Below are 26,831 nucleotides of genomic sequence, written 5' to 3'. Positions count from 1 at the left end.
ACAAGATCCAGGATGAAGACAGTCTAAAATTTTACCTCTAGAAGTAATTTTGTAGAAAAGTATTAGTTAAAAATGTCACATTTAACATGGTTGTTGCTCTATCTACTCAGACACTGACCTAGCTTTCTTCACAGCCCCTTTGAAACCATTGCCAAAGCTAACCAAATCTGTTGAGAGAGATCCCATTTTTTAGGAGTCTGACAGGTAGAACAGTTAATGTTCTATTAACACGAAGTTAACTAACTTCGAGTTAAGATTAAGTGTCTATTATAAGGACTAAACAGCAACCAAGTGTTGTGTCTTTAGATAATTATGGGCAAAACCATATATAACATTACCTGAATATACTACAGCCCATGTGGAACAGAGTCTCACAAACTCAACTAACACCTATCAGACACGTCACAGTGCTCCCTGCCCCTATCAAGACAGCCAAAATCCAGACTGTACTGACAAGCATAGTAACCTCTCTAAACTTCATTTATCTCTTCCCAAAGAACCTTTTTATTTTCCACAACTGCAAACTGCAATCAACCATGAGAAGAAGTCAACACCAGATTCTAGTTTGCCCGCACAATGCAGAATGATAATATGAAATCTACCTACTGTTTATTCTATAATAGATATAGCCAACACCACTTAAACAAAAAGTCAAAAAAGTTTCAAATCTCTGTCTTCAACTCCACTTTCCCTATTAGCAATGAGATCACTGGGAAGTTTCTGTACAAGGATTCTTCTCTCAATGTCCTTGAGGCACAAAATCTGCTTCTGAGCTTAGGAATAAGCACATAAAATGCCAAAAATTAGGTGACTAAGTCAGGAAAAAGAAATATTTTTAAAAATGTTTTCTAGGAGCAGCCTGTCAAAATCAGATACTTCTGTATTTACATCCCCACGGTCAGCACTGAATATGACACAAGTTATTTCCTGACTAATTTTCTACAAAGTAAACTTTAAAGGCCACAGTGGCCATTAGCAAATGGCTTTTTTATTTAAAAAATAAATTAAAAAAAAACAACAACAGAAAACCCCACGGCACTAGTAAATGCAAATGGGGTAGCATGTTAATGGGTAATACCACTATTGGTAACACAAAGAGGCTATATAAGGCATTCCCTAACCACATATTCCTGTTAATAGGACTATCAAGATTAGTTTAATTAGCATCACTTGTCCGCTTCAAACCCCATCAAGAAAAACAACATCACAGAAAAAAAAATCCTACAGTTAGAGACGGTCATACTTTTTGGACTGTGCAGGTAATAAGGTCTGGTGTTTTAACCACATAACACTATCCCTCGTTGATCACTCCAAGAAAAATACAGATCTCTTCAAAGCGTTACAGTTACAACTTGGTATAAATGGTACACGGAAGCCATAAAATTAATATGTGATAAGAAGCAGCAGACAACGTTGTCAGGACCAACAATTCAGAAAACAGAGCTTTGAAAGCACAATAAAAAAATAAATCTGCCGCCAATAAACATTGATCATTTGCATCTTTAATGCCATCTAATAATACTACACATGTAATTGCAGTAGAAGGATATAATTGGGATTATTTATCTGGAACAGGTAGTATTTTCAGTCTTTATGAACTACAATGTCAAACTACAGATCTGCTTTTACAAAACTACTTTCTCGTTTCCAATTCCTGAACAGAAATCATGAAAGAAACCTTCAGTTGGGACTACTGCCATCCAAAGGGATCTTAAAGTTACCTTGAGTAAAAAAAATGAAATTATTTCACTTCAGCTACTTCACTAGTCTGCTCTTTGCAAGTATTCCAGCATGAAATTAGTAACATCAGTACCAGACTGCATCTCTATTTGACTAACACTAAAAGAGGGCTACTTAGGCAAAAAAAATAAAAAGCAAAACGAAAAATGCATCCAACACACTGGCATACCAACTATAGTGTGCTCAATGTTTATAAAAAGGTTTCCACATGCTATCCAAGAAAAGTTACAAACAACCTGCCTACTAAATAATTCATGATGGCGAAAACATACATTTTAAGCTGAGTCCAGAAAGAGACACAGATTTGATTACCGATTCTGACCTTTTACCACTTAAAAATCACAGGAGAAAAATACCATCACAACTACAAGCATGCAAAACCCTTCGCAGTAACATTACAGCCATTTTGAACAGTTGAAAACAGGTATTAATAAAGTGCCAAAGAGGACACAGGAGACATAACACAGGAGCTGGGGGATGTTTTCACAGCAGAGGGTTACAGGGGGTAACTGGCATATGAGTTGGTCAAGCCAGCAAAAGGCTCAGTATGGGAGAGGACAATTTATTGGAGTGCACCTAGGACTACTGTCAATGAGTGTAGTGCAGTGTTTTAGAATGAAATAAATGGCTTCCTTTCCCCAGAAGCCAATGGAGGATTTTGGAGGATTTTCAACATCTTAGCTGTAGCTGTAACTGTTGGGAGCCCAGGGCCAACGGGTGGGCACTTCTCCCTTCCTAACCAACAGCAGGCAGTCAACCCAGGCTAAAGCAACACACAGAGCCTTAACTCTGAAGCCTTAAAAAGAGACCCAGCCATGTTTGCCGGGGAAAAAAAAAATTAAAGGGTTGTCAGTAAACAGGAAGGAAAGATGAAGGAAAACACTAGAGGCATGATTTGACAGTCATCACTCCTATGTAGTGGCCACACCAACTTTGGCTTCCACCCTTTGTGCCAGTGCTTGAGCCCACCTGAGCTGCAAGGCCAGGGATCTGGAGCTCAGCCCTGCACTCCCAGGATAACCGCTGGCCCCACGGCACGGCACCGCTCCTGGCCCTCCCTTCCACCCGCGTGGCACCTCGGGGGAGAGTTTCCTGCTGGATTATCTGGCTGGACTGGCAAACCAGGAACAGGCAGGTTCATGCCAAGGAACAGAGTAGAGATGCACCAGGGAAGTCCTATTTCAATTTAGGTCAGCTGGCAAGGAACTGACTCCTAACCTCACCTCACCAAAAACCAGGAAAAGACAGACTGCTTGCCACATTAACCCAAATGTGTTGTTAACATTAAGTTATTTAGACAACAGGCAAAATCTACTCAAGCATGAGGATAAGTAAAAAAATATTCTTACTTCCACATTCCATTCATAGAAATGAAGTAGTCTTGGAGACACAATTACCATAACCACCTGCTTTCCAGAGCACTAAACCTATATGTAAAGTTTAGCCCAAACTCTGTCCCATGACAGCCTAAAGCTACCATGAGTAATACCGCCTTCCACAGTTCATAAGTCAGAGGCTTCAGCCAGTCAATTCCTACCTTTTTCCAAAGTCTTTGCAGGGAAGTTGGTTACCATCCTCAGAGCAGGTTGGACCAGAAGGTCACAGAAACACTGCAGGAGACAGGGAAAAGCACAAATCCTTGGGTCCCAGGGCAGCCCTGTGCTGGAGTTCCTGTTTCAGAGGAAATCCCAGACCTCCCCAAGCACCTGACTCCAGATGCTGGAAAACTTCAGCTGGGCTGTAAGTGACCCTCCCACCAGTCCCCAAAAGTACTATAAAACCAGCTCTAAATTATTCATTAGGACTCCACATGATCGAGTCTAATTTGCAGTTGATTATCCCAGAAACATAGCCCCTGAATAAAATTATTTCAACTTGCCAGCAAGAAAAGCAACTCTTTCAGTTTACTCATACTTTCTTCTCCTGGTGTCCTTTTTGTTTGCATTAGCAAACACAATTGGAATGAGTGTTCAAGAATTAGAAAATAAAGTGTGTGTGGTTACTTTTTTACTAATAATCAAATATGCAGAAAATAAAATTATATGAGGATACATACATGCACTTTACTGATGACTTTTTAAATGGTCCTTGTCTCACATAAAAGGAAAAGATCATTATTAATTCACAAAATTGTTACAGAAAGAAGCAGGAATAGCTTCAGTGGTAACAGGTATAACAATCTTGTAGCATTGCTTTGGCAATGCCTGAAATATTTCTCATTTAATGAAACAAACAGGGAAATTAAATATAAATCTTCCTGAATATAAGCAGATTTTTATTTTTTTTTTTTTAGTTTTTCATTTAACAGTGCCAAATGCTGTATAAAATTGCCTCTCTGTATATTAGAAGCTTGCATCAACCTAGCCTGAAAACAAAATATTCACACTTCTCATTTTTACCCCTCTTTGTTCAAGCTAGAAGTATGTAATATCCATAACACATACGGCTCCGCAGTGAACTGTGACTTCAATGTACTTACTTGACAATGAAGAAAGCCTCAAGGCCCGTATTTGTAAGAATAAAGCAGATCATACTAATCTGGCTCTAGGAATTTAAAGACTGGTATCATATTGCAAGTAGCTACCCACTTGAACATAATTTCTCCTCAGGTTTTTCTTTCTACTTGAACTGCCAGCAGTGTTAATCAACTCATTCAAGAAGCACATATTACCACCACAGAATCCAAGGGAAGCTCTGGATCCCACACTGAACATTCTCCAATACACAAAACCACAGAGAACTTAGATTTAACTGCTTTTGACATCCTTCTAAACAAACCAGTTTCCACTAGTGACTTGGAAGCCTACACTCTATATTCAAAATTATCCTACAACACAGTCTTGAAAGCTTGAGAATTTTCCTTTCATTAAAAATAGTAAGCTAAAAATGGGATAGATTTTCTTGGGAATTAGAAATTTTCACTGAAAACCACAAAGTTTATGGTAATTGCTTTGGTAGTCCTGAAGTATTTCTGAACAGGGTTCACTTACCTTTTCTAAGCACAGTCAATTTAAAAAGAATAAGCAAGAATACCCTGTACAGCTGAAGCATTTCCCAGAAATCCCAGTGAACTGTAAAAGCTTCAAGTATGTTCAAAAAGATGTAACATTGCCTGTATTAAAGATGGGATTCAAAGCTGTATACAAACACAAAAACTGTCTTGATTTGTGTGTGCGGGGGCGGGCGTTAATCCCTCTCTTATAGTACTATGTCGTGTATCTGATCAGAATTTGACCTCTGCCTAACTTCTTTTAAATCAGTGAGGGAAGAGGAAGAAAGGAAAAAAAATCAGGCAGCCACCTTACTAAACACAATCTCCTTGCTTTGGTGCTTCCATTGTTTGTTGGTTTCTCAGTTTAAGTTTTCACTCATATTGTTGTTTTCCTATTTAAAAAGCATTTCAGTTATCATTATTCCTGGATTTTTGAAAGGCAAGTAGTCATCAGGGGTGTTATACTGTACAAGAGAAAAAAAGAAAAAACTGAATACAGTTGGGTCAATTGTACTGTCACTTCAGTGGGAGATGTGACCAGCAACCACTGGGAGGGTTTTTTTTCCAAATCTAAAACAGCTGAAGCTCCTTTTTCAAGGCAGAAATCTGAAAGAAAGCATTTTGTGACTATCTGCATCTTTGCCTTCAGAGTATATTTTTATGACAACAGGTTGCTAGCCCTGTGCAGCTTACCAGAGTGTGTATGAGATTCCGCAAATGAGGAACAGAGCACCGAGAGTGACAAAGCAAGGCAGCACATCATACGTATGGGGGGCTCAAAGGTGGGAGCAAAACTCCGTAGTCAGGGAAGTCTCAAGATTATCCTGATGCAACCCTGAACTGACTACAATTTAAATGAAAGACAATTCCTTCAAATATGATAAATAAGATACTAATTGCAGTCTTAACAACATTAAGAGTGATCTTTAAGTGTACTGTTTCATGGCAGAGGGCACCTTGTCCATAGAAATTGCTGAAGAATTCTGTGCCAGCTAAGCCATAAAGAATTCTTAATCTTCCAGTTAAACATCAAGCAGTACAATAACCAGTCAAAAATCACTTACTCAGATATTAAAACTTCACACAGAATCTACAATAAGTTGTCTGTACGCTACAAAATTTTGTTCTGATCTTGTCTGAAAAACTGAAGCTTTCGTTGCTGTAGGAACAGCTCACCATTTCGGTAAATGGGCAGGATTTCAGGATCATGGAACAGTTCAAAGCTGAATGCTTCTGCTAAAAAAAATGCTGTGTGAAGCAATTAGCAGTCTTAGCTACGATATCATTTAGAAAAGGGTAATGAGCTTCTATCTGAACTGGTGAATTAAGTCACTAGGCAGCTGGAGCAAGATGAAGTAATACTCTGCATAAAGTTAACACAAAGAAAGGAGGTTTTTTGAACAAAATATTTCAAGTTAAAAAAAAAAGGACAAACTTTACACTTCTGAACAGAAACTGCTTCTGTTTCAAATTCAAACTTCACAAAAAAAAAAGTCACTCAGTTTATCACAAATTAAAATAAACACAAACTACTTTTCCCAAATACCAAACATTCTGAATACATTAGCTCAAAAAGTTCACAATAGGAAGAAAGCTTGTTTCCCAAACATTAGTATGCATCACATCAAATGCATCATACATGAAAGGTGGGTTGTGTTTGGTTTTGACGGTTTGGGAGAGGGACATATTTTACTTGTACACAGCAGCTTGTTTCTTGGTTTTTAACCATGAGAAGGTTGCCTATAATAACTTCAGAGCACAGAGTTTCAAGGGGACTTAAACTAATCCCTTTCAGAATCTGCCGACACAGCACGCTCGCAGCTCCAGCTCCCGCTGGATTTGGTTAAAGCGGCTGAAGGAGTTAACTCCCCCCTTCACCGAGCAAATGCCCACAGAAACTGCAAGTGGGACCTGGGGAGGTCTCAGCCCAGCACATCACCTGTGACCATCACCAAAGAGGACTGGACACACTTCTCTCTCCGGGATATACATTTCAGTTTCAAGCTCTGTTGAGGTTTACTGGAACAGAGAGTCGAGGATAACAACTCTTTACATTGCCCCAAAACAGATCAACAGACTCCTCATGGACATGAGCTCTCTGTATGGTTTCTCAGGCTAAAACCAACCAAGTCTCAATGAAAGCACTGCACGAACACACAATGCGCTCTTACTGATCATACCTTAATGCCATGCCTTTAATTGACTGTTGTTTTGTTAGGGACACTCCTTTATACACATTTCCTTATTGATATCCTGAAAAGCAGCCTTCTCCTGAAAGCTACTCAGTCTACACAGCTCAACACAAATAAGCAAAGATGTATCAACTGAGTCAACTCTTTTTCAGAAGAAACACAGTCAGAGAACATTAAAAATGCACCTCCCTGATATACCAAGGAAGAAGTCTGAATGGGGCCTGCAGAGACTTCCCAGAGTAGGATGATACAGGGGCTCAACATTAAAACAAGTGTTTTTAGGTTTATGTGCAGCAGAGCAAGGATGGGCTGGATCATAAACACTCTTTGGCGAAGATTAAAAGCAAGCATACATGCTCAAGGATGGCACATTGGAACAATGACAATTAGACTGAATTAACTCTAAAGTCATTTATTTCACTTTGAAAAACTTGTGTAGCCTCTTTTTCCAGAATTAGTCTACTTTAATCCAATTTACCCTAATCCATTCCTAAGGTGAATTATACTAAACTGAATTTTAATACATCATTTTAATACTGAATGAAAGCAATCCACAAAGGAGTTAACATGATTTAACTTTTTTTTCCATTTTTACATTCATTTTTAATTTGAATGTGACCTTATTGACACATACAGACAAATCACCTTCAGCCATGCTTTGAAAAAAGGCCATCCCAAATAGAGAAGTTGGGCCTGACAACATGGAGCAAGGGAGCTACAGGCACTGCTGTGCCAGGCAGAAAACTTTATGTCACATGCTCTCCCTGTTGGAAAGGCAACTTCTCACCTGGCCACCTCCTTAAAAAGCCAAGGGTTAAACAGGCATGAGGGGTTTCACCTCAACAAGTGTTGCTCAATACAACTGTGAGACACCTTTTTTGTGGAACAGTAGAAATCATATGGAAGAACTTGCAGACATCCTCTTCCTAGCAGAGCTATGCTTACTAAAGAACAGAAGCAAGCAGTTCAACTCCAAGCCTTAGCTGTCTTCATGACTGACTTGCAGTGTAACTTAAGTATTTGAGTGAGTCTGCATTAAGGATCAGAAATCTTGCTCAATTTGTAGCTTTAGAGAAGCGGGGAGGGGGGGAGAAGAGAAGAAAAAGAACTGCACGTATTTCTGCAAACCCATTCCTCATCTGCAATGAAAACTTCTGAAAGTTTTTTGATACTGGGCTAGGTGGGAATGCATCACTAAAAAAAAATAAAACAATAAAAATAATAAAAAAAAAAGTCTAGCCTCACAAACTGCAAATTGTGGCCATTACCCATTGCTGTGTTGTTTGCTGCAATCAAAAAGAAATCAGCTCTATCATCTTCCTAACTGCCCGCCTGGTTCTTACAAGCTCCTGTTAAAGATTATCCCCTTATCCCATCTTGAGACCAAACAAGTCCAGCTCTCTTCAGGTGTCCCTTGTAGGTCACACCATCTAAGCCTTAACCATCTCAGCTTCTGAGCCTCATCAGCTTCTCAACACATTCCAGTTTCCTCACATCCTTCTAGAGATGGGAAGAGTGCAAGAGCCCGAAAAAATAAAAAACCAAACCAAAACAACAACCAAAAAAACAAAACAAAACAACACACACAAAAATAAACAAAAACACAAACCACACCAACCAAAACAGGTATCAATCCCAGATTCCTTTTCAGCAGGGTCACCACTCAGCCACTATCCAGCCCTCACCCAGGTATGAGTATTTCTACTGCCAAGACTGGCCCATGCACTGATGTTCTTCGTCCAGATGCCCTTCCTGACTCCACTAAAAATTAAATGATCAGCCCCAAACTATTCTGGCTTGCAGTAACATACCATGTGCCATGACTACCACGGTAGAATAAAGAGATGCCACAAGTTTGTAAATTGTGGCATTTCAACAACAGATAGTCCCTATTAGAAACAGTTAGGAGCACTGGTCATCCTCCATTAAAAAACTGGCACTGAAAACTAAAAAACCAGCAGTAAGTGGTACAATCAGTACTGTTACTACAACATGAATTAGTTATGCTCTCCTGAGTGCCTACTAAAATGCACACCTTTGAGAGCTGACATCCACAAGATTTCTAGCAAAAGCAAAGTTTTGCAGTTAAAAATTGGGGGGGGGAGGGGGGAGAGGTTAGCAGACGATTTGTCTTCAGATTTCCCCAGTGTGCAATCAAATATATCTCATCTTTGAGATCACTAATTTCATCTACTAATACTTCCCTGACTTCTTCAGTGAAAAAATACACTAGAAGAACTTAAGCAAAAAAGGGGCAACTAACCTTTAGAGTTGGGAATTTTTTAAAAGCTCCTTTCAACTCATCTCTATTTCTAACCTGATTCATCCAAATATGAACCATAATACTAATATTTTGAGTAAGAGCTGGCTCAAAAGTCCTTTTCTGCAGGCATTTAAGGAAAAGTGTCACAGGAACACATTGATCCTAATAAATTAGAATAAAGTTTAAGGAAAACTAAGCATAAGCACATGCCTTTACTTCTTTACAAAAGATTGTGTTTTAACATTGAAGTGTTAAATACAAAAATATATCACACAGTTCACTAACAGATAAACATAGACTATGGAAAGTTTGAACCTCCCTCTTCCGAAAGGGAGATCTAACTTCTGAAACTATGCTTTCAGGAGCTGTTGAAATAACAGAGGTAGAATGACAGAGGTTTGATATGTCAATAATGACATTGATCCTCCATTGCTTAAACAGAAACCCGATCTGCTTATTACTTACACTGTGTAAGAAAGAGGATTAAATATGAGAAGAGTGAACTTGCCACAATTTGCATTGCAACATTAATAAAATGTTCAACAGTAGTTGTGTTGCTAAATCTGCTAAAGTAAAATGTTCAAATGGCCTTGGAAGAATCCATCTGACAACAGAGCATTAGTCTCTGAAAGAAAGTCAAGACTATTTACTATGCAAGCGCTATAAGATCATCCCCTTGGTATGGAGAACGCGTGTTTATCCTCTTTCCAAAACAGATTTTCGTTATTCTGTGTGATATTAATCTCCATGGGGGTGGACACCTCTGTGAAGGTGCAATGGTTCATCTCCCGGTTCTGGTCAATTCTTGTTTTAATCTCATTTCCAGATCAGAGTGTTCACACATAGTGCGATATTAATCTCTATAGGGGCAGACATCTCTGCTGGCCTTAGTGCCCAGCTCCTCCTCTTCTGGTCAATTCCTATTTTCATTCTAATTTCCTGTGATTTATATTCCTCTTTCAAGTTTAATATATTCTGCTTCATTCTTCTCAACAAGTCTCCTCTCTCCCTCCCCTGCCTCTTTTCAGAGATTTTCACAGGTAAACAACTGGTTTGGTCCACTCCACCAACAATTTCCCTCAAAATCATGGCAGGTGTTATGGTGTTATCGCCAGGTGGAGGTGTTACGGGTATAATTCTTAATAGATGCTGTTGCCATCAATACCACTTGCAAACATACTGATAAGGTGTGCCTTATTAAGGACTAGTTTTCTCAGTGGGGTTTAATTTTGTGCAGCCTTGCTTCATACAAACTGTCAATTGCCTGTTTCAGGATGGGATAACCCCACAACTAGCTAATAAACTAGGATATAAGTTAAAACATAAGAAACTAAAGTATAATGCCTTATCATAGATTTTCTGATTGACAGTAAAGTCTCTGAGCATGCAGTCCTCCTGCAAAATGAGAGATGTTGTACAGACAGACCTCACAGGAACATTATGAGGCTGAAGTATTTCAGGTCTCTCAAATATTAATCTCACAAGGGGCAACAAAATCTCAGAGATCTTCAGCCTTCGTGATAACTGGCCTCAAAACACTCTGAGACTGTATTTTTGCTCTTCCCACTGAATACAGAACATTGCACGAATATGGTATTTAATTTGTCTACGTAAACAAGCATTCAATTTTACCTGCAAGGTTTGCATCTCAGCCTTGAAATCACAATCAACTTTTCATCACCAAATCATCATTCCTCATCTTTTATTTGCTTACCAATTGAAAAACATACTAGCCAAATGGTTAAATCCAAAACACATACAGATGTATGTTTCTAAAAAGGGCATGAAACATTATTTTCAAAATATTGCTACTGTTTCTCTTCAATTTTTTGTCCCATTGATTTTCGTATACTGGCGGTGAGCCATTCTAATGTCCTACCTAATTGTTTTTAAATTAGCTATACCTGTATTAGGAATATGGTTCAAAACAGCATGAAAAAGTGCATGCCCTGACTGCCTCCATTTATTAAGCATTAGTTCTTGTCTCAGCACAGGTCTCACACACACGAACTACACCAGCACATTCAGAGAAGCACAAACCAAAAGCTTCACATCTGAAGCGCTCCAGCTCTTCACAGAGAAGCTCAGTTTGGAGTTAGTACACCAGGTACTGTGAGATCCCTAGGAATACACCACAGCAGAGGCATTTGGCACACAGGAAAAGACCATCTAATCCAAGGCCACCTTGCCTGGCTACACCACATGCAATGGTTCCAAGAGCCCCACTTTTTGTAACACTGAATTTCAGTCACCAGTATCTATCGCACCAAATGGTTCATCAGTGTAGATACAGCCACGGTCTTCCTAAGACACAGCAAAGCAGAATTGCCCTGATAGTTACTCATGTACAGATAAAACTGCCAAGATCTTCCTAACTTCGACGCAGCAGCTCATAAAAGTTCAATAGCAAAAAGGCAGCACAGCTAAGTGTGCAGACAACCCTACACAAACATAACCTTATTTCACCTTTGGAAAAAAAAATTTAAAACATTTCTCTTCACAGCCATTCAAGTTACAAGCTTAAATTAAAAAAGGAAGCCTTCCTACTTATCCAGGTGAGTGGATTTTCCAAGTCTTCCACTCGAAACTTTTTGGAAAGCAAACTGAATTACATTTCAGAACATTTATCCAAGCTTTGGCGTAATTTTACTGTGCATTTGCACTTTCATATGTGGTCCTTATGGCTGTCTGTCTTCTAGGCTACTATCTTCTGTAATCCATTAGCCAGTTTTCAAACACTGGTTACAGTCCCCCATTAAGAGTATCTTCTCTTCCCATGCACTTCATCTCCTGCTATTACAACATTTCATCATGCCAGAATCTGTAAACAGTGTCTGAGAACAAACTACTCTCTCAGGTAAACTGATCAATCATATATGAAAGAAACCAAAAATACTCCAGGGAACCTGGAAGTGTTTATATATTTTACCATGTATAAACACATTCCTCAAACAGCCACTGGGTCCATTTATGAGCTATACATCAATTACCGAGCATTTACATAGAAGATACAATCATTGGTAGTTTATCTCACACACTGCTAAAGGCAAATTCTGTTAATTATAACTTATTTAGATGGAAATTTTCAATATGTGCAACTCTGATGTTCTTAACGTTGTAACACTTTGTCTACTTTTTCCCCTTCCCACAAGATGAGAGTAATTCTGAGGTCTGATCCCCCACCTTTTTTTTTTTTTTTTCAATCAGGTTCTGAACCTCAAAAGTATAAGAAAATAGCAATTTTTCTAGACCTAAACATAGCCAAAGTAGTCTTTTACACAGGAAGGCTCCATTTTCTTTAAATACTGAGGCCACGTACTGCCTTCTCTTGTTTAATTCTTACACAAAGAAATGTAAATTTAATCGGATGCTTGATTACTATAGTTGGGATACAGTAAACAAGCAGGTGAGAGAGAATGTGGAAGAAGGGTAGGAAGGATGGTGTCACAAACAAGACAGTCATTTTGGATGCAGAATTTCTCAAAAAAGGATTAGGAAGTAAACAGAAACCAGTTTTACCAGGATTCCTCTTTGACAAGGCCTTTTTAATATACTAAACTGGAAGATAAAGATACAGTGATCTGAGAGTTTAACAAACCCCACACCAACCAAAAAAAGGCTGAGCAGAAGCAAGAAAGAAACTGGAGAATTACCAGGAAAGTTACCAAAACCCCCTGACTTGCAACTAGGAGCCTGGAAGGTGAGGTCTTAAGCAAGGAGGTATTCAGCCCACAGGCGAGTATACTGGTTTGTGTACTGTTTAATCTGTCCTGTTTAATCTGGCAATGCAGAAAACATACAGCATGAGTGGAATGGTTTGGAATTTTACTTATTACTACCCACACACCTGCAATTGTCAGTATAACAAGATGATGATAAACCACGAGTTACTCCTAAAGTGCCAAAAGCTGACGAGGAGTAACAAACACAGGCTTAACATCTTTTGATTCTTGGTCCACATTTTACTCTCAGAGAGAGTAAAGCCAACCTCCTCATTGATGACACCATACTGAAGAAACCCAGCAACTTCAAGACTTTCACAATGGATTTGCAGACCCTTCTGCTACTTTTTAATATTTCACTTTCTTCTTCAAACCTTCTGTTTAATTTGCATAGCCACAAGGCTGCCACCATCTCAGGATTCAGTCCTCAACCACAAGATAATAACTGATGCAATGTGGAAGAACACAAAAGAGGATTTGGAGTATTTCTGGTTTAAGGGATCTTTTTCTTACAAAGTTGTGATCCCAGGACCTCAATTTTCTCTCTAAACAAAGAGCAGTTGCTTTTCCTTACTAAACTATCTATTAGGTAATGAACATCAGTACTGCAGTGTACCTCAAAAGTATATCAAATTGTTATTGTATTTGGGAGATAAATAAACATTTACCAACTTCATTCACTTATTCCTGCGTCATCTAGGGTCTGCCTACCATATCAACCTATTAAATTTGAGCATCTTGTTTGGCATTTGCTTCAGTTCCTGGCTGCCTAACTTTTTTTAGGTTTAGGCTCACAATGCAAGCACTTTACATCCAGGTGCAGGGGTTTTGTTTGTTTGCTTGTTTTTTAATCATGCATTCACTTCCATTAAACAGAATTTTTTTTTCTAATTATCTTAACTTCAACATCATAGAATAAGACTGACCCTTAAGTAACTTAAGGTTGCTTTCAGGTGACAAGTGAAGAATACGTGTTTTAAGACATGGATGGTCAAAATTCTTTCCCTGAAACACAAACTATCTAATACATGTTTTCATTCCCATTTTCATGCTTAAGCAAACAGAGAGATGTTTATAGTTAGCATCTGGATACCATCACTATGCAAAGCCATCAAACAGATTATTTCAGTATTCCTAGGGTCTGCAAATGTCATTATTAATCACAAATGCTACTCTTTCAGGTTCGCAGCCTCATTATGTAGGCCATAAAGCTCAGACCAAAGATTTTCAAATACATGGTTTCTGTCAAATTGAAAGTAATGTACAGTCATCCCTCTTCTGAATGCTCATAAAGAACATCTGTGCAGTCTCTCTAAACAAGAGCATAATCTTGCCCTTCCCAAATGCTGCTTGCTTAACACAACTCCCTGTTCAACAGTGGACAGAAACACCAATAAATCACCAGACAAATTGCACATTCAGAATATAAACTCAAAGAAATACAGAAGAGTGAGCCAGAGGGAACAACCACCACCCCCAAAAAAGCTGTTTAGTGTATCTGCTTCAACGTGCTTAAAACAAGCTATAAACTGCGCCTGGTAGTTAACTGCTGCTGAGTAGACACAGGACAGAAACCAGTGAGAAACTTGCTCATCCTTGGAAAGGACTGCAGACCTGGTAGCACTTCATGCCTTAAACGTGACTCAGGGGGAGCTGTCAACCTACCCTGTAGTATTCAACCAAATCAGCATAAAGAGATTTCAAAGGAAAGGAAAAAAAAAGTACTGAAAATAACACACCACCTAAGAATGCAACACCTTCCCACTTACGCAGGATGAATCAAAGCATTAAACTTACTTTATCAAAGAAAAATGTAAGCTAAACAGCCTGGCTTGGCTATTAACAACATCCAAGCTCAGTAACTACTAATAGCATTGTTTTCAAAAAATTAAAGTTTAATATTAAAAAACAAAAAGTGACAACTTCACTGCCAGGTTTCAGCCATCACAGCCAGGAAAAAAAAAAAAAAAAAATCATCTTTACATTCTATGAAATGACACCCATCTATTTAGTCTGCATTAACCACAGAAATTATACTCCCGTTTCATTACCAAGCTTCGTTTCAACTGATCCAGAAATCCAAATCATTACACACTAAAGGTTTTGCTTTCACCTGGAAACAAACTGTCCTTATTTTACACTTACATTTGCACATAGATTACAGCTTTATGTATGTACACAGCAAGGAGATGAAGGGTTTTCTTGGGGGTGAGGATTGTTGGTAGTTTAACATACTATCTGAAATAAAAGGTAGCAAGGAAAAGGAAAGCCAGCCCCACAGAGGTTTACAAATGTGAGGAACTTACTATAAATAGACCTTTTGCACTAAACAAGACCACACACACGAAGCATTCATATGCTGTGGAATTAGTGTGCAATTTCTAGTATTTTCACAAGTTGGGTCAGGATGGATTGCTAGTAAAAACGTAGTGCAAAAAGAATATTTCTTTGGCTTTTCTGAATGGAATAAGGAAAAGACTGAAGAGGACATTTTATTACATTTCTGTTGTGAAAAAGAGGAAAAGCCTCTTTCACTGGAAATTTTCTAGCCTGAAAAACTGAACATTGAATGCACCAAACAACACTGTCACGTGAACAAACAGATACACTTAAGTAGTTACGTGAAGGGGCATACAAAAATTTCTTGAAGTCTGATGACATTTATACTCCTTAACCGTTTTTGAGTAAGGCATCTCATATACCTTGTCTCCCTTCAATTATGGCATGAAACCCCACAACATTGTCATAAAACTCTTCTAACAAAAAATAAGGAAAACCAAGGAGATTAAAAAAAAAAAAGGAGGTGGGGAGGACAAGAATAGTGCAAATCTGACAACCCACTTCTTTTTTCAGGGATGGGGGAAGGAATTATGAGAAGGCTGAGTGGTTCTGAGTTTGGTTTGGCTTTTTTTTTTTTACTTATTTAATATTATTTTTAAGCCAAGACCATTTATCTCCTCTGTGCAACATATGACGAAAAGCATGGAAAAATTAATACACCAAAGTTTTGGTGTATTGTCTACTTAAAACTTATGTAGTATTCAGATTTCAGCATACTGGTGCGAGAGATACCTGAAGAAATGTCTTCTACAAATATAAAAAAGCATTTTTTCAAAGGAATCAGTTGTTGAGCAAAATATAAAACTCCCTTTGCTATTTCGGATTGCTAAGTTTTAAGAAATTGTCCCTTTTAAAACATTGAAGTACCATGACAGCAGTCAGCAATGAGAACTTATCTCTGCTCTTTGAAGTCATGAACTTGCTCAGTTTTTCTTCAGTGCTCTTTTCACATTTTCAAAGGGGCAAACAGGACAACAGTAGAAGAACCAAGACAACTCATACTCCCCATTTTGATCTTACTCCAGTGTAATACCACACAGAAATTATACAATGAAGTGATAAAATATCAAACCAGACCATTTTTTCTTATTAATAGCTACAGGGCAAGTCTCCAGCACATTTTAAAAGTTTAATTTTTCACTGTAGTGAAGAAGACAAAAGTGGCCTAAAATTTTAGAACTTCAATACACTTTTTTCTCTATTACTTAAGTCCTTAAATAATTCAAAAAGCAAAATGTATCCTAAATCACACTATAGGATTCACAAATAAACACGGCCAGTGTTTGGAAACAAACAAACAAAAACTCATAGTAGTTCAAGAAGTCAGCAATCCAGTCAAAATTTTCATTCTGAGCTGGTTTTAATTCATTTGAACTACAGCCATGATTGTTCTTCATAACATATTTCTCTTCTGGTTAATATTCATCAGTCATTTTTACTGTTACAGAACAAGTGTTTACACACAAAAGAAAACATACAACTCCACCTCAGAATAAATTGAGTAACCAGTGTGTAATAATTAGATTGAACATACCATAATTTAATTGCAGCAGAAGCTGGTTTGAAGTATACAACTGTGTCTCGTAAGTCAGCAGAATTAAGTTCATGACATGGTAGTTGAGAAATGGTTTCTTTTGCTACTCAATTAATAAATATAATCACATGTTTTTTGTAAGTGGTAGCAGAAGTAAATTAGTTTCTTCTGGCAAACTGAAGGGTCCAATCTTTCATACACTGGCTAACAAAAATAACCTTATCTTACCCATAGTACTAAGCAAATAATTTCAACTTTTCACATCACCAATCCTCAAGAAATCAAGTCTCTCGAATCTTTTACTGAGGCATATACTCAGTGCATTACTGTAAATATCAGCTAAGTTCACATACATACAATCCTCTTAAAAAGAACAAATGCCTGACAGGCCCATGCATAGCACCTCCTAGCTTCAAACAAGTTTTTACATGTTAAAGTTAATTCATGCTTACGGAAAAGACTTCCCCCCCCCCCCCCCCCCCCCGGACTATTAGGCCAGAGAATCTCTTTTAGATCTGATCCACAGTCAAAATGTTTTTTTTGTTTATTTGTACATCTACCATTGGATAATTTGGGAAGAACAACCTACACAAACCTAGCAGCAAATAAAGCTATGCCAGCAAATAAGCCTAATGCACTACCAAGTTTTAAACCTACAGAGACATAAGTTTACCATTATGGCTTATTCTGCTTGAGAAAGTGATTGAAAGATATTAATATAAGGTTGCCCCATTGCTGTGATGTTCACTGTGATTTTTGGGAGCCCCCCCCTCTCCTTCTTTTTGGCAGTGGCAAGCATTTTCCCTCCTGTATATGGAGCCTCAGCCATTGTTAACCAGAGACTAGTGTATCATTTATGTGTCATGCTATTACTCCATAGCATATTTTGCTGCCATACGCTATGTTCTTAAGCCAGAATACATACTACATATTACAGATGTTTCAATAAATTCATTGACTTAAACTCCTGAACATCCACCCAGTGCTTTAAGGACACATTCCCCCTCATGACACTGAATTCAGCAACCTCCATTCTACAACCATTTTATCTATCAACAACAGAAATTATCTTGATTAACAACTTCACAGAACTACTCATCTGCAGTCCTTCAAATAAAACATATCGCAGTGCTGTGCCATTAGCTCATTGTTTTCATACTAGGTAATGTATTAGATCCTGCTGAATATTTTTAGACTGTTTAAAATAAAACAGTGCAAAGGCTGTCAAGGCCAAGATTTGACCATGACTGCAGTCACAAAAAAGACTGGGTTAGATCAACAAATAAATGGCTCCTAACTGAAATACATGTACAGATTTGTTAACAGAAACTCCAACTTTTATGGAAATTAAAGTTCAGTAGCAAAAAGCAAACCTAAAAACTTCTGCTGTTCCAAGTTCACTGGTCAATACTTAACTTTTTCCTTTCAATGGACAAACGTGGCTTATTACAGATAAATGTATCAGATACTAAGTAAACTTAAAGAAGCTCTTTAAGTGTGTAAGTATTCTTTATAATCAATAATTTTAAGTTAATTTCAACAGTTTTAATGGTTATCAGGCAGCTCAACATTCAGAAGAAAAAAATATTTAAAATAGTTTCACACGCCACCAACATCTGCTTTTCAAGTCTGAGGGTGAGTGTGCATGTACATACCAAAAACCCTAAAACAAACATATTCTTTTGTCATATTCAATGTTTAGGGGGATGGGGTGGCGTGTGGCTTTTTTTCCTTGTTTGTTACTTTGTTTAAATACAGCATTGAGTTGACATAAACACTAATAACTTATTGTTTAGGAAAAGATTTCAGTATGTTTCTGTTAGATTCTAATATTTATAAATATTTATAAAACGTCTAGAAAAATGCAAACAACTTTCAGCTATATAGCTTCCTGGTAAAAGTAGACTGTGACTTTAAACTACATGGTAAGCATGTGCTATAGGTGACTTCAAACTGGGTAGTTCACATGGTTTTAAATTATATAGTTTAAAATCACTTGCAGTCAAGGCTTATCAGGAAGCAGCACAAGGTAATGGCCTTTCTGACCTACAAAGTCAGGTGCAGCAGGACCTTATGCTCGGCCAGATGCTACAAAATGGTCAGGGATGCCACTTACCATTCTCCTCAACTGGCTCACCATGCCCTTTAGAAGCCATGGCTATTTTTCCTACCCACATCCACAGGGCTCATGGGCAATCCTATCTGAACACCCCACTGGAGAGGGAAGGACAGATCACATGGGGAAAAAGGTGAAACCGGTTCCTGCTGCACCCCAAAATGGGTGTCACAACATCCTCTAATTTTAGCCTGGTATCTAGGTGTCACCTCCTCCAAGCCCTCTGCTGCTTGCCATCACAGCTGTTCTCTACTAAGTCCCATTAATAGGCTACTTCTTGTTTATACATTTATATAATAAATGCCTTAGCTATCTGTTATAATGAAAGAACACAGTTAAGCCCAGCTTGCTCAAAGATGCATGTCAGGCAGAGAGACGCCAGCACCGTGTCATCGCTCTGTGTGCAATCAGCCAGAACACAGCCTCAACCGCCTTCACCCAGCCTGACCCCTCCAGCTTCAGAGGGAGCACCGGGCTCCTCTTCCCAGCCCTCTCCCAGCCCTCCTGCCTCCTCTGGGCACTCCTCAGGTGAAGGAAGAGCTGCACAGCGAGCGGAGTGTGGAACCAACATGACTCAAAACAGCACAGGTTCACCTTGCATGAGCTGTGCTGTAATTACAGCTTATTATCAAACCAGGCCATCCCACCACCAGCCCTCAGCATCCTATTACACCAAATTTATGTGGTCATATATCTTCAAATCAGCTACACTCACTGATCAAAAGGAAACTAATCCCAAGCCCCATCTTCCCTCCAAGAAGATTCACATAAAGCTAAACAAGCTCACCCAAAGGCGACACGGTGGCCAGATCTTGCACAGAAAAACACCCAAGAGCCATTCAAGTGATGGAAAAGCCACTCTCCGTGGCAGCAGTAACTTAAATTAACTTAATGGCATCAACAGATTGTAACTGACGCTCCAAATCTGAGTGCACACTTCTGGGAGCAGCACTACAAAGGCGTTTTTCCATGACAATAATAAACTATGACAGATAGGATCCCATCAGCACATGAAAACATGAGGTGTGTCCTGACTGACTAAGTTATCAGGACTAAAGTAATAGTTTTGGAAGCTTCCTACTGCACGTTCAACAGGATCTGTGTTCCAAAAGCTAGAGCATGCATTTCACCAAAATAGATGCTAATGTAAAGCAAAGCTGACATTTAGTGACTTATCCAGCTCCTGAGAGGTAAGATGACCTAAAAGTCTTCCAGTTAAAGAGGTCATACACAGACACCATAGACTCCAGAGGAAGAAGCAACTATAGCAATGTTGCACACCACTGCATGTTAATCCAGATATTAGCAACCTTTACATGTAAGAGGATGAACTCTTTTTAACTCACTTGTGTCAACAGCATTTTAGAAAGAGGAAACAAACTGCAGTGGTAAGCATTAAACAGGTTAATTCTCCCAGACATGCAGCACAAGGTCATGGGTCCTTCAAGAGCCTCGCTTAAAAGTACCACAACCCAATTAAAATAAAGGACTGCTTAAAGACTCTCCCCTTCCACAGAGTCCTGCTGCCCACTGACACAGCCACCCCACAGACAATCATTTAATCACAAGATCTCAGCTCTTCAGTAATGAAATAGTTCTATAAAAGTGCCAGCTCACAACTAGAAGCAGGACAAATGGTCAAAACAGCAAAGCGAGTTTCAGGAATGATCACACTATGGATAGGAAACAGAACAGAAATCATTATTATTATAAACACTGTATAAATCTATCAGGTAGCTGTCACTTGGATACCTCAAGCAAGGTAGTAGAACTGGAAAAGAAAGAGATGACTGATAAAGGATGAAAAAAAGATACCAAATGGCACCTTCCTAGCAAATGGCTACAAATGGACTTTCCCAACTAGAAAACGAATAGTTGAAGACAGGGTGGAAAAATTCTTCATGGCATGAAGAAGGTAAACTGGGAGCAATCATTAACCATCTCTTAATACAAGACCTAGAAGATACTACATACAACTAGCAATTTAAAACAAACAAACAAACAAACCCTTAAAGACCATAGATTTTTTTTTTCCACATAACATATAGATTCCTTGTCACAAAGTCAGGCAAATGCTAAAAGCTATACAGGCTGAAGATGTTACTAGGCACAATCACAGTTACCAGAATCCACTTAATGACATTAACTATCAGCATATTGTCTCTGTGGACAGTGCTCAGAGGAAGTCACTCACCTTGCTAAAAATCACTCTCCCCTGAGTGCCCACCATCAGAATCTGGATACTGGGCTAGGTGGACCTCTGCCCTGATCCTGCGCAGATTTCTTAACCCTGCTCCCTTTTTTAAAAAATTTTTATTTTTGATTATCTTATGTAGATCTTAAGTAAGGGCAAGACATCCACCTGGTTTAAGATGCACTTTACATTGCTAGAAAACTGATCAAGCAGTGCCATGATTTCTCAGACAAAAGGGACTAAACAAGACTTCTGGGATCACTGTGTTCTTGGTGCTTTCAATCCCATTTAAACATATTAATTTCCACTTTGAAGACTCATATACATTTCATAATTGTAATATTGTATCTGCAAATACAGATAGAAAAGTGACCTCTGAATCAACAGTGCCATGGAGCAGACTTCAATGTGTAAAGGAAAGTAAAACATCTGGAAAGGAGGGGGTGAAAGCAATAAAGTAACTTCACTTTTAATTCCACTTATCTTCCATATAATTTGTCAATACATTTTAACAGCTTGGTGGAAAAAAAAGCTACTGAGCAGTCTCTTACACATACACGCCTACCTGCACAAGTGTATATCACATGCAAATTGTAGCACATTCAAGGATAAAATATGACTGAAGCAACTTTTGCTGTTCTGAGTTTAATTACTTAAAAGTATTTTAAAACATTTTCAAAAGGCCCTTAAGTTTTTCTACTACAGGATTACAAATTCAGAAAAAAAAGATATGCTTATTACAATTATCATATATTTCTCTGTAAGTACATGTAATTACAAAATCCTTATAAAACAAATATCTTTATAATATCCCATTTTTGAGCTAGATTCTTTCTCAAAGACAGACTATACCTATTTTATCGGGGGGAGAAGATTATTCCAGAAGTATTTACTCTTGCCTGCTCATTCATGACACCATATCTACTCGGAATAAGAAAGTCTGAGGAATAAAAACTCTATTAAAGGACATGAACTTGCAAAACATATAGTCCTCCTTTTTATGCTCAACTATCCCTACAGTCTGAAATACCACACTTAAATAACTTCAGGTAAACTGACACATTTCTAGAATTTCTATCCTCTTATCTTTCATTTAGTATCAAAAAACCACACACTTGCACAGACTGCATCAGAGGCAGCGCAATGGATATTTCCATCAGCTAGCTGACAAGTTAGCAGTGTTCTTAAAAAAAAATTGATGTATTTCTTCTTTTTTTTCCCAAAAATTTGAAAACATGCAAATTACTAAAAATTATATTCAAAAAATATAAGTTCAAAGTGATCAAGTTGTGGAAACAAGCTGAACTTGTTCTTTATCAAACTGTAGGAGTTGCAGATGAAAGGAGGTGCTATATAAGGAATAGCCAGACTTTAACGGAGAATGTGCTGCCAAAACATTTTGGCCTAGATTCTGACAGACACACACTCAAGTTGAAGGGTCATGGAAAGCAGCAGTGTAAAGAAACAATCTACAGAGACCAGAAAACATTACACTGTGGATTATAGCTGAGTTGGGAGGGCAGAGAGAAGATGCTCGGGGTTTTTTGTTTGTTTGTTTTGAGATCTGTGGGGAAATACAAAAGATACAGTGTTTCAACTGCATGAAAAGGGGGTGGAGATTTACAAACACCATTTTTAAGACAGCAAGCAATTACAAAATGTACCTTGTTCCTTCTCCTAACTTGCTGTTATTCTTCCTCTTCCCTTCTCATTTGCTTTCATGGAACATGTTACGAGGAAGAACAGATAACAACCATCACACAAATGCTCCTGAAGGCCAACTTGCAAGAAATTCATACACTGTAATTTGATTAGATTCTTAATAAACACATCAAATTTTTCGAGAAGAACTCTGGACCTGGTCAACATTCACACTCGGGAGTAGTACAAAGCATCATAAAACAAAAACAAAAATCAAATTACAATAAGAGAGAGATTTGTGAAAGGTCTAAATTGAATTAATAGCTTCAGTAATGGCAAGGAAAAATTAATAGTTTTAAATTCTTACAATTCAGACAGTAAGAATACTAATAAAAAGGAAGCTGAAAAATAGTTAGACTCAGCTGAACAAGGAAAAGTTCAGGCTGTTACATTAAGGCAAGGGGGGGGAAGATGCTTGTAAAACAGTACTTCTGTTAAACAGAGGAGATGACTATGAAGCAAACAGATGCTCCTGTGTGCACCAAACACAGAAACATCTCATTGCAGGCTACAGGGAGGCCCTCACTGGAATTGATACATGAACCCTAAACCTTTGTGTCCTGCACCCACTAACACCAGGATGGAAATGTCTCATCAACAGAGACACAAAAACAAACACCACACACACACACGTCAGGGACTGGTTTAGAATACGGAACAAAACCAAAGCTTGTGGTAATTATTAAATTCACAGCCTTCAAACAAAGATTAACTGAAAGCAAGTGTTCAGTAAGGCATAGCTTTACATGTGGATATTGAATGGATTTATAAGAGTCAGAGCACCATAACCTTAACTGAATACACTGAAAGCACCAGCTACTAACAAATCTACTTCTCCAAACCTTCAAGAAAGTCTGAGCAACTCTGGAATTAATAAATCTCTGATCAGTGCAACACATCAGTATTTTTGATGCTTGGTAATGGAAACCAAAGTCTCCAGCAGCTGACATGCTATTTAAAAAAAAAAATAAATAAATAAAAACACCCACACCTCATGTTTCCTAGATACAATTGTGCAACTTCTTGACAAGCTTCACCTACTCTGGTCAGAAGGATGTTGAACATTCTTCTCTGCTTACCCAACACATACCCCACAGTATCAACCTGGCTTCTTGTACTTACAGTTCTAAAAAGGGCTACATGCCACATTTTCCGCATAAAATACCACAGACCATATAAGTTATCAGAACTTCCTACTCTTACGCCAGTGAACAAGCTCATAAAAACATCTTTACGTAAGAGCTACCTTTGGCATTAACATTAGCCTGATGAGTTACAGCAAACGCAAAATCACCGGTCTGATTTCAGTATGGTTTTTGAATTAAAAGATGTTATGCTTGGGCATATTCTCTTTCAACTATTCCTACAACATACGAGCTGCATATATGGTACACTTGGTAAAAGGCTTGTACGTGCTTACGTAATCTTACAATTCTGATACGCAGACATTAAATTATCCACACCAAAGGCAGCCACATAGGAGGGATGTAATCTGTTCAGCCCAGCACCATTTCTCTAACTGCTTCAGCACATTTCTTAATTGATGACACATCTCAAATATCTCAATTAAAAATTAATTTATAGGAGAACAAGAGGGGAAAAAAAAAAAAAAAAGCCTCCTAACTACATATCAGTCCTTATGAAAACCATACTTCCAAGTCTCATGGGTGCAGTTACTTTCATTAATGGCAGTTTTCAAATCAGTATTCTATGATAAAGGCTTCGAACGCTTGTCCAACAGATGCACCTGATGCAATTGCAAGTACTATTAAAACAAAAAAAAAGAAAAAAAAAAAAAAAAAGAAAGAAAGAAGAGCCTGAAGTCTACTTCAGTTAGTCCTTCACATAATACTTCAGCCCGCAAACAATAAAAACATGCACACGCTACAGCTTCACTCTAAGCAAACGAAGGACGCTTCATTAAACTCCAGCAGAGGAGGGTTTCGGGGTCCGGCACACGAACCCCCCCCGCCCGCATCGTCGCGGCGCCCAGGCTGTGCTGCGCCCTCCCCGCCCGGAGCGAGTGAGTGAGCGACCGCCCGCCCAGCCCCAGCCCCAGCCCCGCCGCGGGCTCTGCCCCAGGCTCCCCCGGGGCCAACAACTCACCGCCGCACCGGCCGCAGCTCCCACCGCCCGACCCCGGGGGCTTTTATTCTGCAAAACCCCGTGGCAGGGGGAGGAAGGGGCGAGAAATTCTTGGTTTTCAAACAGAACAGACATCGGCCCCATATACTACCTTCCCTCCCCTTTCTCACCCACCACTCTTTTTCTTTTTAATGAGAGTGGGGTAAAGAAGAAGGGGAGATACCGGTAGCCGGCGGCAGCCCGGGCCGTGCCTACTCACCCCATGCCTCGGAGCAAGGGGTGCTCTGCGGGAAAGCGACCGGGGCGCCCCGCGGGCTGCACCCCCCGCGCCGAGCAGGGAAACGCCGGAAAAAGTTTGAGCGGGGAAAGGGGCGGCAGTGTCTCCGGTCCCGTCACCAGCACCGACGCCACCTGGGAGGCTGGCGGGGAGAGGAGAAGGAGTGCAGGAAGGGGAGTTTGCGAGGCGCTTGAAGCCCGTGCCCTGCCCGTTCCAGCGAGCCCCGCGCCGGTCGCCCTCCCCGCCGCACCGCGCCTCACAGACGGGCGAGACTGGGTGGGAGTGATGGGGGTGCAGCCTTTGCAGCCCCACCGCCACCCCTCGGGAGTGGGAGCTGGGACCCAGCGCGGTGCTACCCGCAATCCCTAGCGACCCTCTCCCCTTCCTTTCCCTTCCCCGGAGGGCACCCCGGGCGCGGCGCAACCCGGCCGCACCGCCTGCCCTCACCTGGGCGCCGAGCGACAACTCACCTGCGGAGAGCTGGGCCCGGGCCGCCCCGAGCAGGGCGGGCGAGCAGCCGGCCAACAGGGCGAGCGCCGCCAGCAGCGGCAGCGAGGCGGCGGCGCCAGCCCCCCTGCCCATGCCGACTTGCGGAGAAGTTTCCCAAAGAGGCCGGGGCTGCCCCGGCCCGCGGCGGCGGGCGGAGCTCGCCTCGCCCGCCCCTCACGCCCCGGCGCCTGGCCAGGAGACCCCCGCGCCGAGGGGCGCCCGCTGGCCCCGGGGCGGCCCGCTGGGGCAGCCGTCTGCGGCGCGACGGACGCAGCAGCGGCGGCAGCACCGGCTCCCCTCGTACTCCGGAGTTACTTTGCTGCTGGGCGAGCGGGGATGGAGGGAGGAGCCGAGCGCGCACGTCCAACCCCCGCTCCCCGGCACTTGGCAGGGGGAATGTGGGACTCCGGCCCGCAGCCCGGCGCGGGCGGAGCGGCGCCCGGCAGCGCCTCCTGCTGCAGGCGCCGGGGCCAGCACCGCCTGGGCTGGGAACGGCTCGGTACAGCTTTTCCCGGCACGGCTCGGCTCGGCTTTTCTCCTCTCCCTCCGGCACGGCACAGCCTGGCTCAGCGCGGCCCGGCTCTTCTCGGCTCAGCTCGGCTCGGCACAGCGCTGCCCGGGAGCCGCTACCGCCGGCTCACCGAGACCCCCGCTCGCAACTCCTCGGCCGGAGGGAACCTGCCGCCTCTGGAGGAGAAGGAGGAGGCGAAGAGGAGCGAAAGGGCTGAGCTGGCGGGGTGGGGAGGTCGAGGCAGGGAGCACGGCCGGGGGGCGGTGGATCCCGGGCGCTGTTTGCAGGGGGAAAGTCCAGCCGCCCCGGGTTGGATTTGCTGGTTGTACCTGCTTTTAGAAACGCGTTATAGATCGGGTGGCGAGTGTTGCGTTACTATCGTGCATCAAGCAGCCTGGCTGTATCTTCGAGCCAAGGTTTGTGGCTTTTTTCTTTGCCCCCTTCTCTTTGGCAACACTTGCCTGGCACGTATGCCAGTGAAGTCTCATCGATCGGGATTGAAATTGTAATAAACGGTATTGCCATTAGTGCTATTATTTCTGCATGTGTTAAATAACCGACCTTTCAGACAGGTCTGTGTGCAGCTGTATGACTCCGACACCCGCGGGCTGTGAAGCAGGATCTTCTCGACAGATCCAGACTCCAGGTATGTGTATAATAAAGGCCTCATTCTCT

At 40.6% G+C, this 26,831-nt stretch overlaps 1 protein-coding gene across 2 annotated transcripts in view; it reads right to left on the bottom strand.

Annotated features, from left to right (window-relative positions):
- Positions 1 to 25,943, bottom strand: part of PTPRK (protein tyrosine phosphatase receptor type K) — a 403,942-nt gene extending 377,999 nt beyond the window's left edge. For both annotated transcript variants that reach the window (XM_082047252.1, XM_082047253.1), the window contains exon 1: positions 25,627 to 25,943. In XM_082047252.1, the coding sequence (XP_081903378.1) occupies positions 25,627 to 25,738 (112 nt within the window). In that variant the 5' untranslated portion in view covers positions 25,739 to 25,943. The remainder of the gene's footprint in view (positions 1 to 25,626) is intronic.
- Between the last annotated feature and the right edge of the window lie 888 nt (positions 25,944 to 26,831).

The sequence above is a fragment of the Streptopelia decaocto genome (assembly GCF_964273445.1).
Source record: "Streptopelia decaocto genome assembly, chromosome: 3".
NCBI classification, from domain to species: domain Eukaryota; kingdom Metazoa; phylum Chordata; class Aves; order Columbiformes; family Columbidae; genus Streptopelia; species Streptopelia decaocto.
Note: the sequence above shows the minus strand (reverse complement) of the source record. Positions and strands in the feature narration are given on the sequence as shown.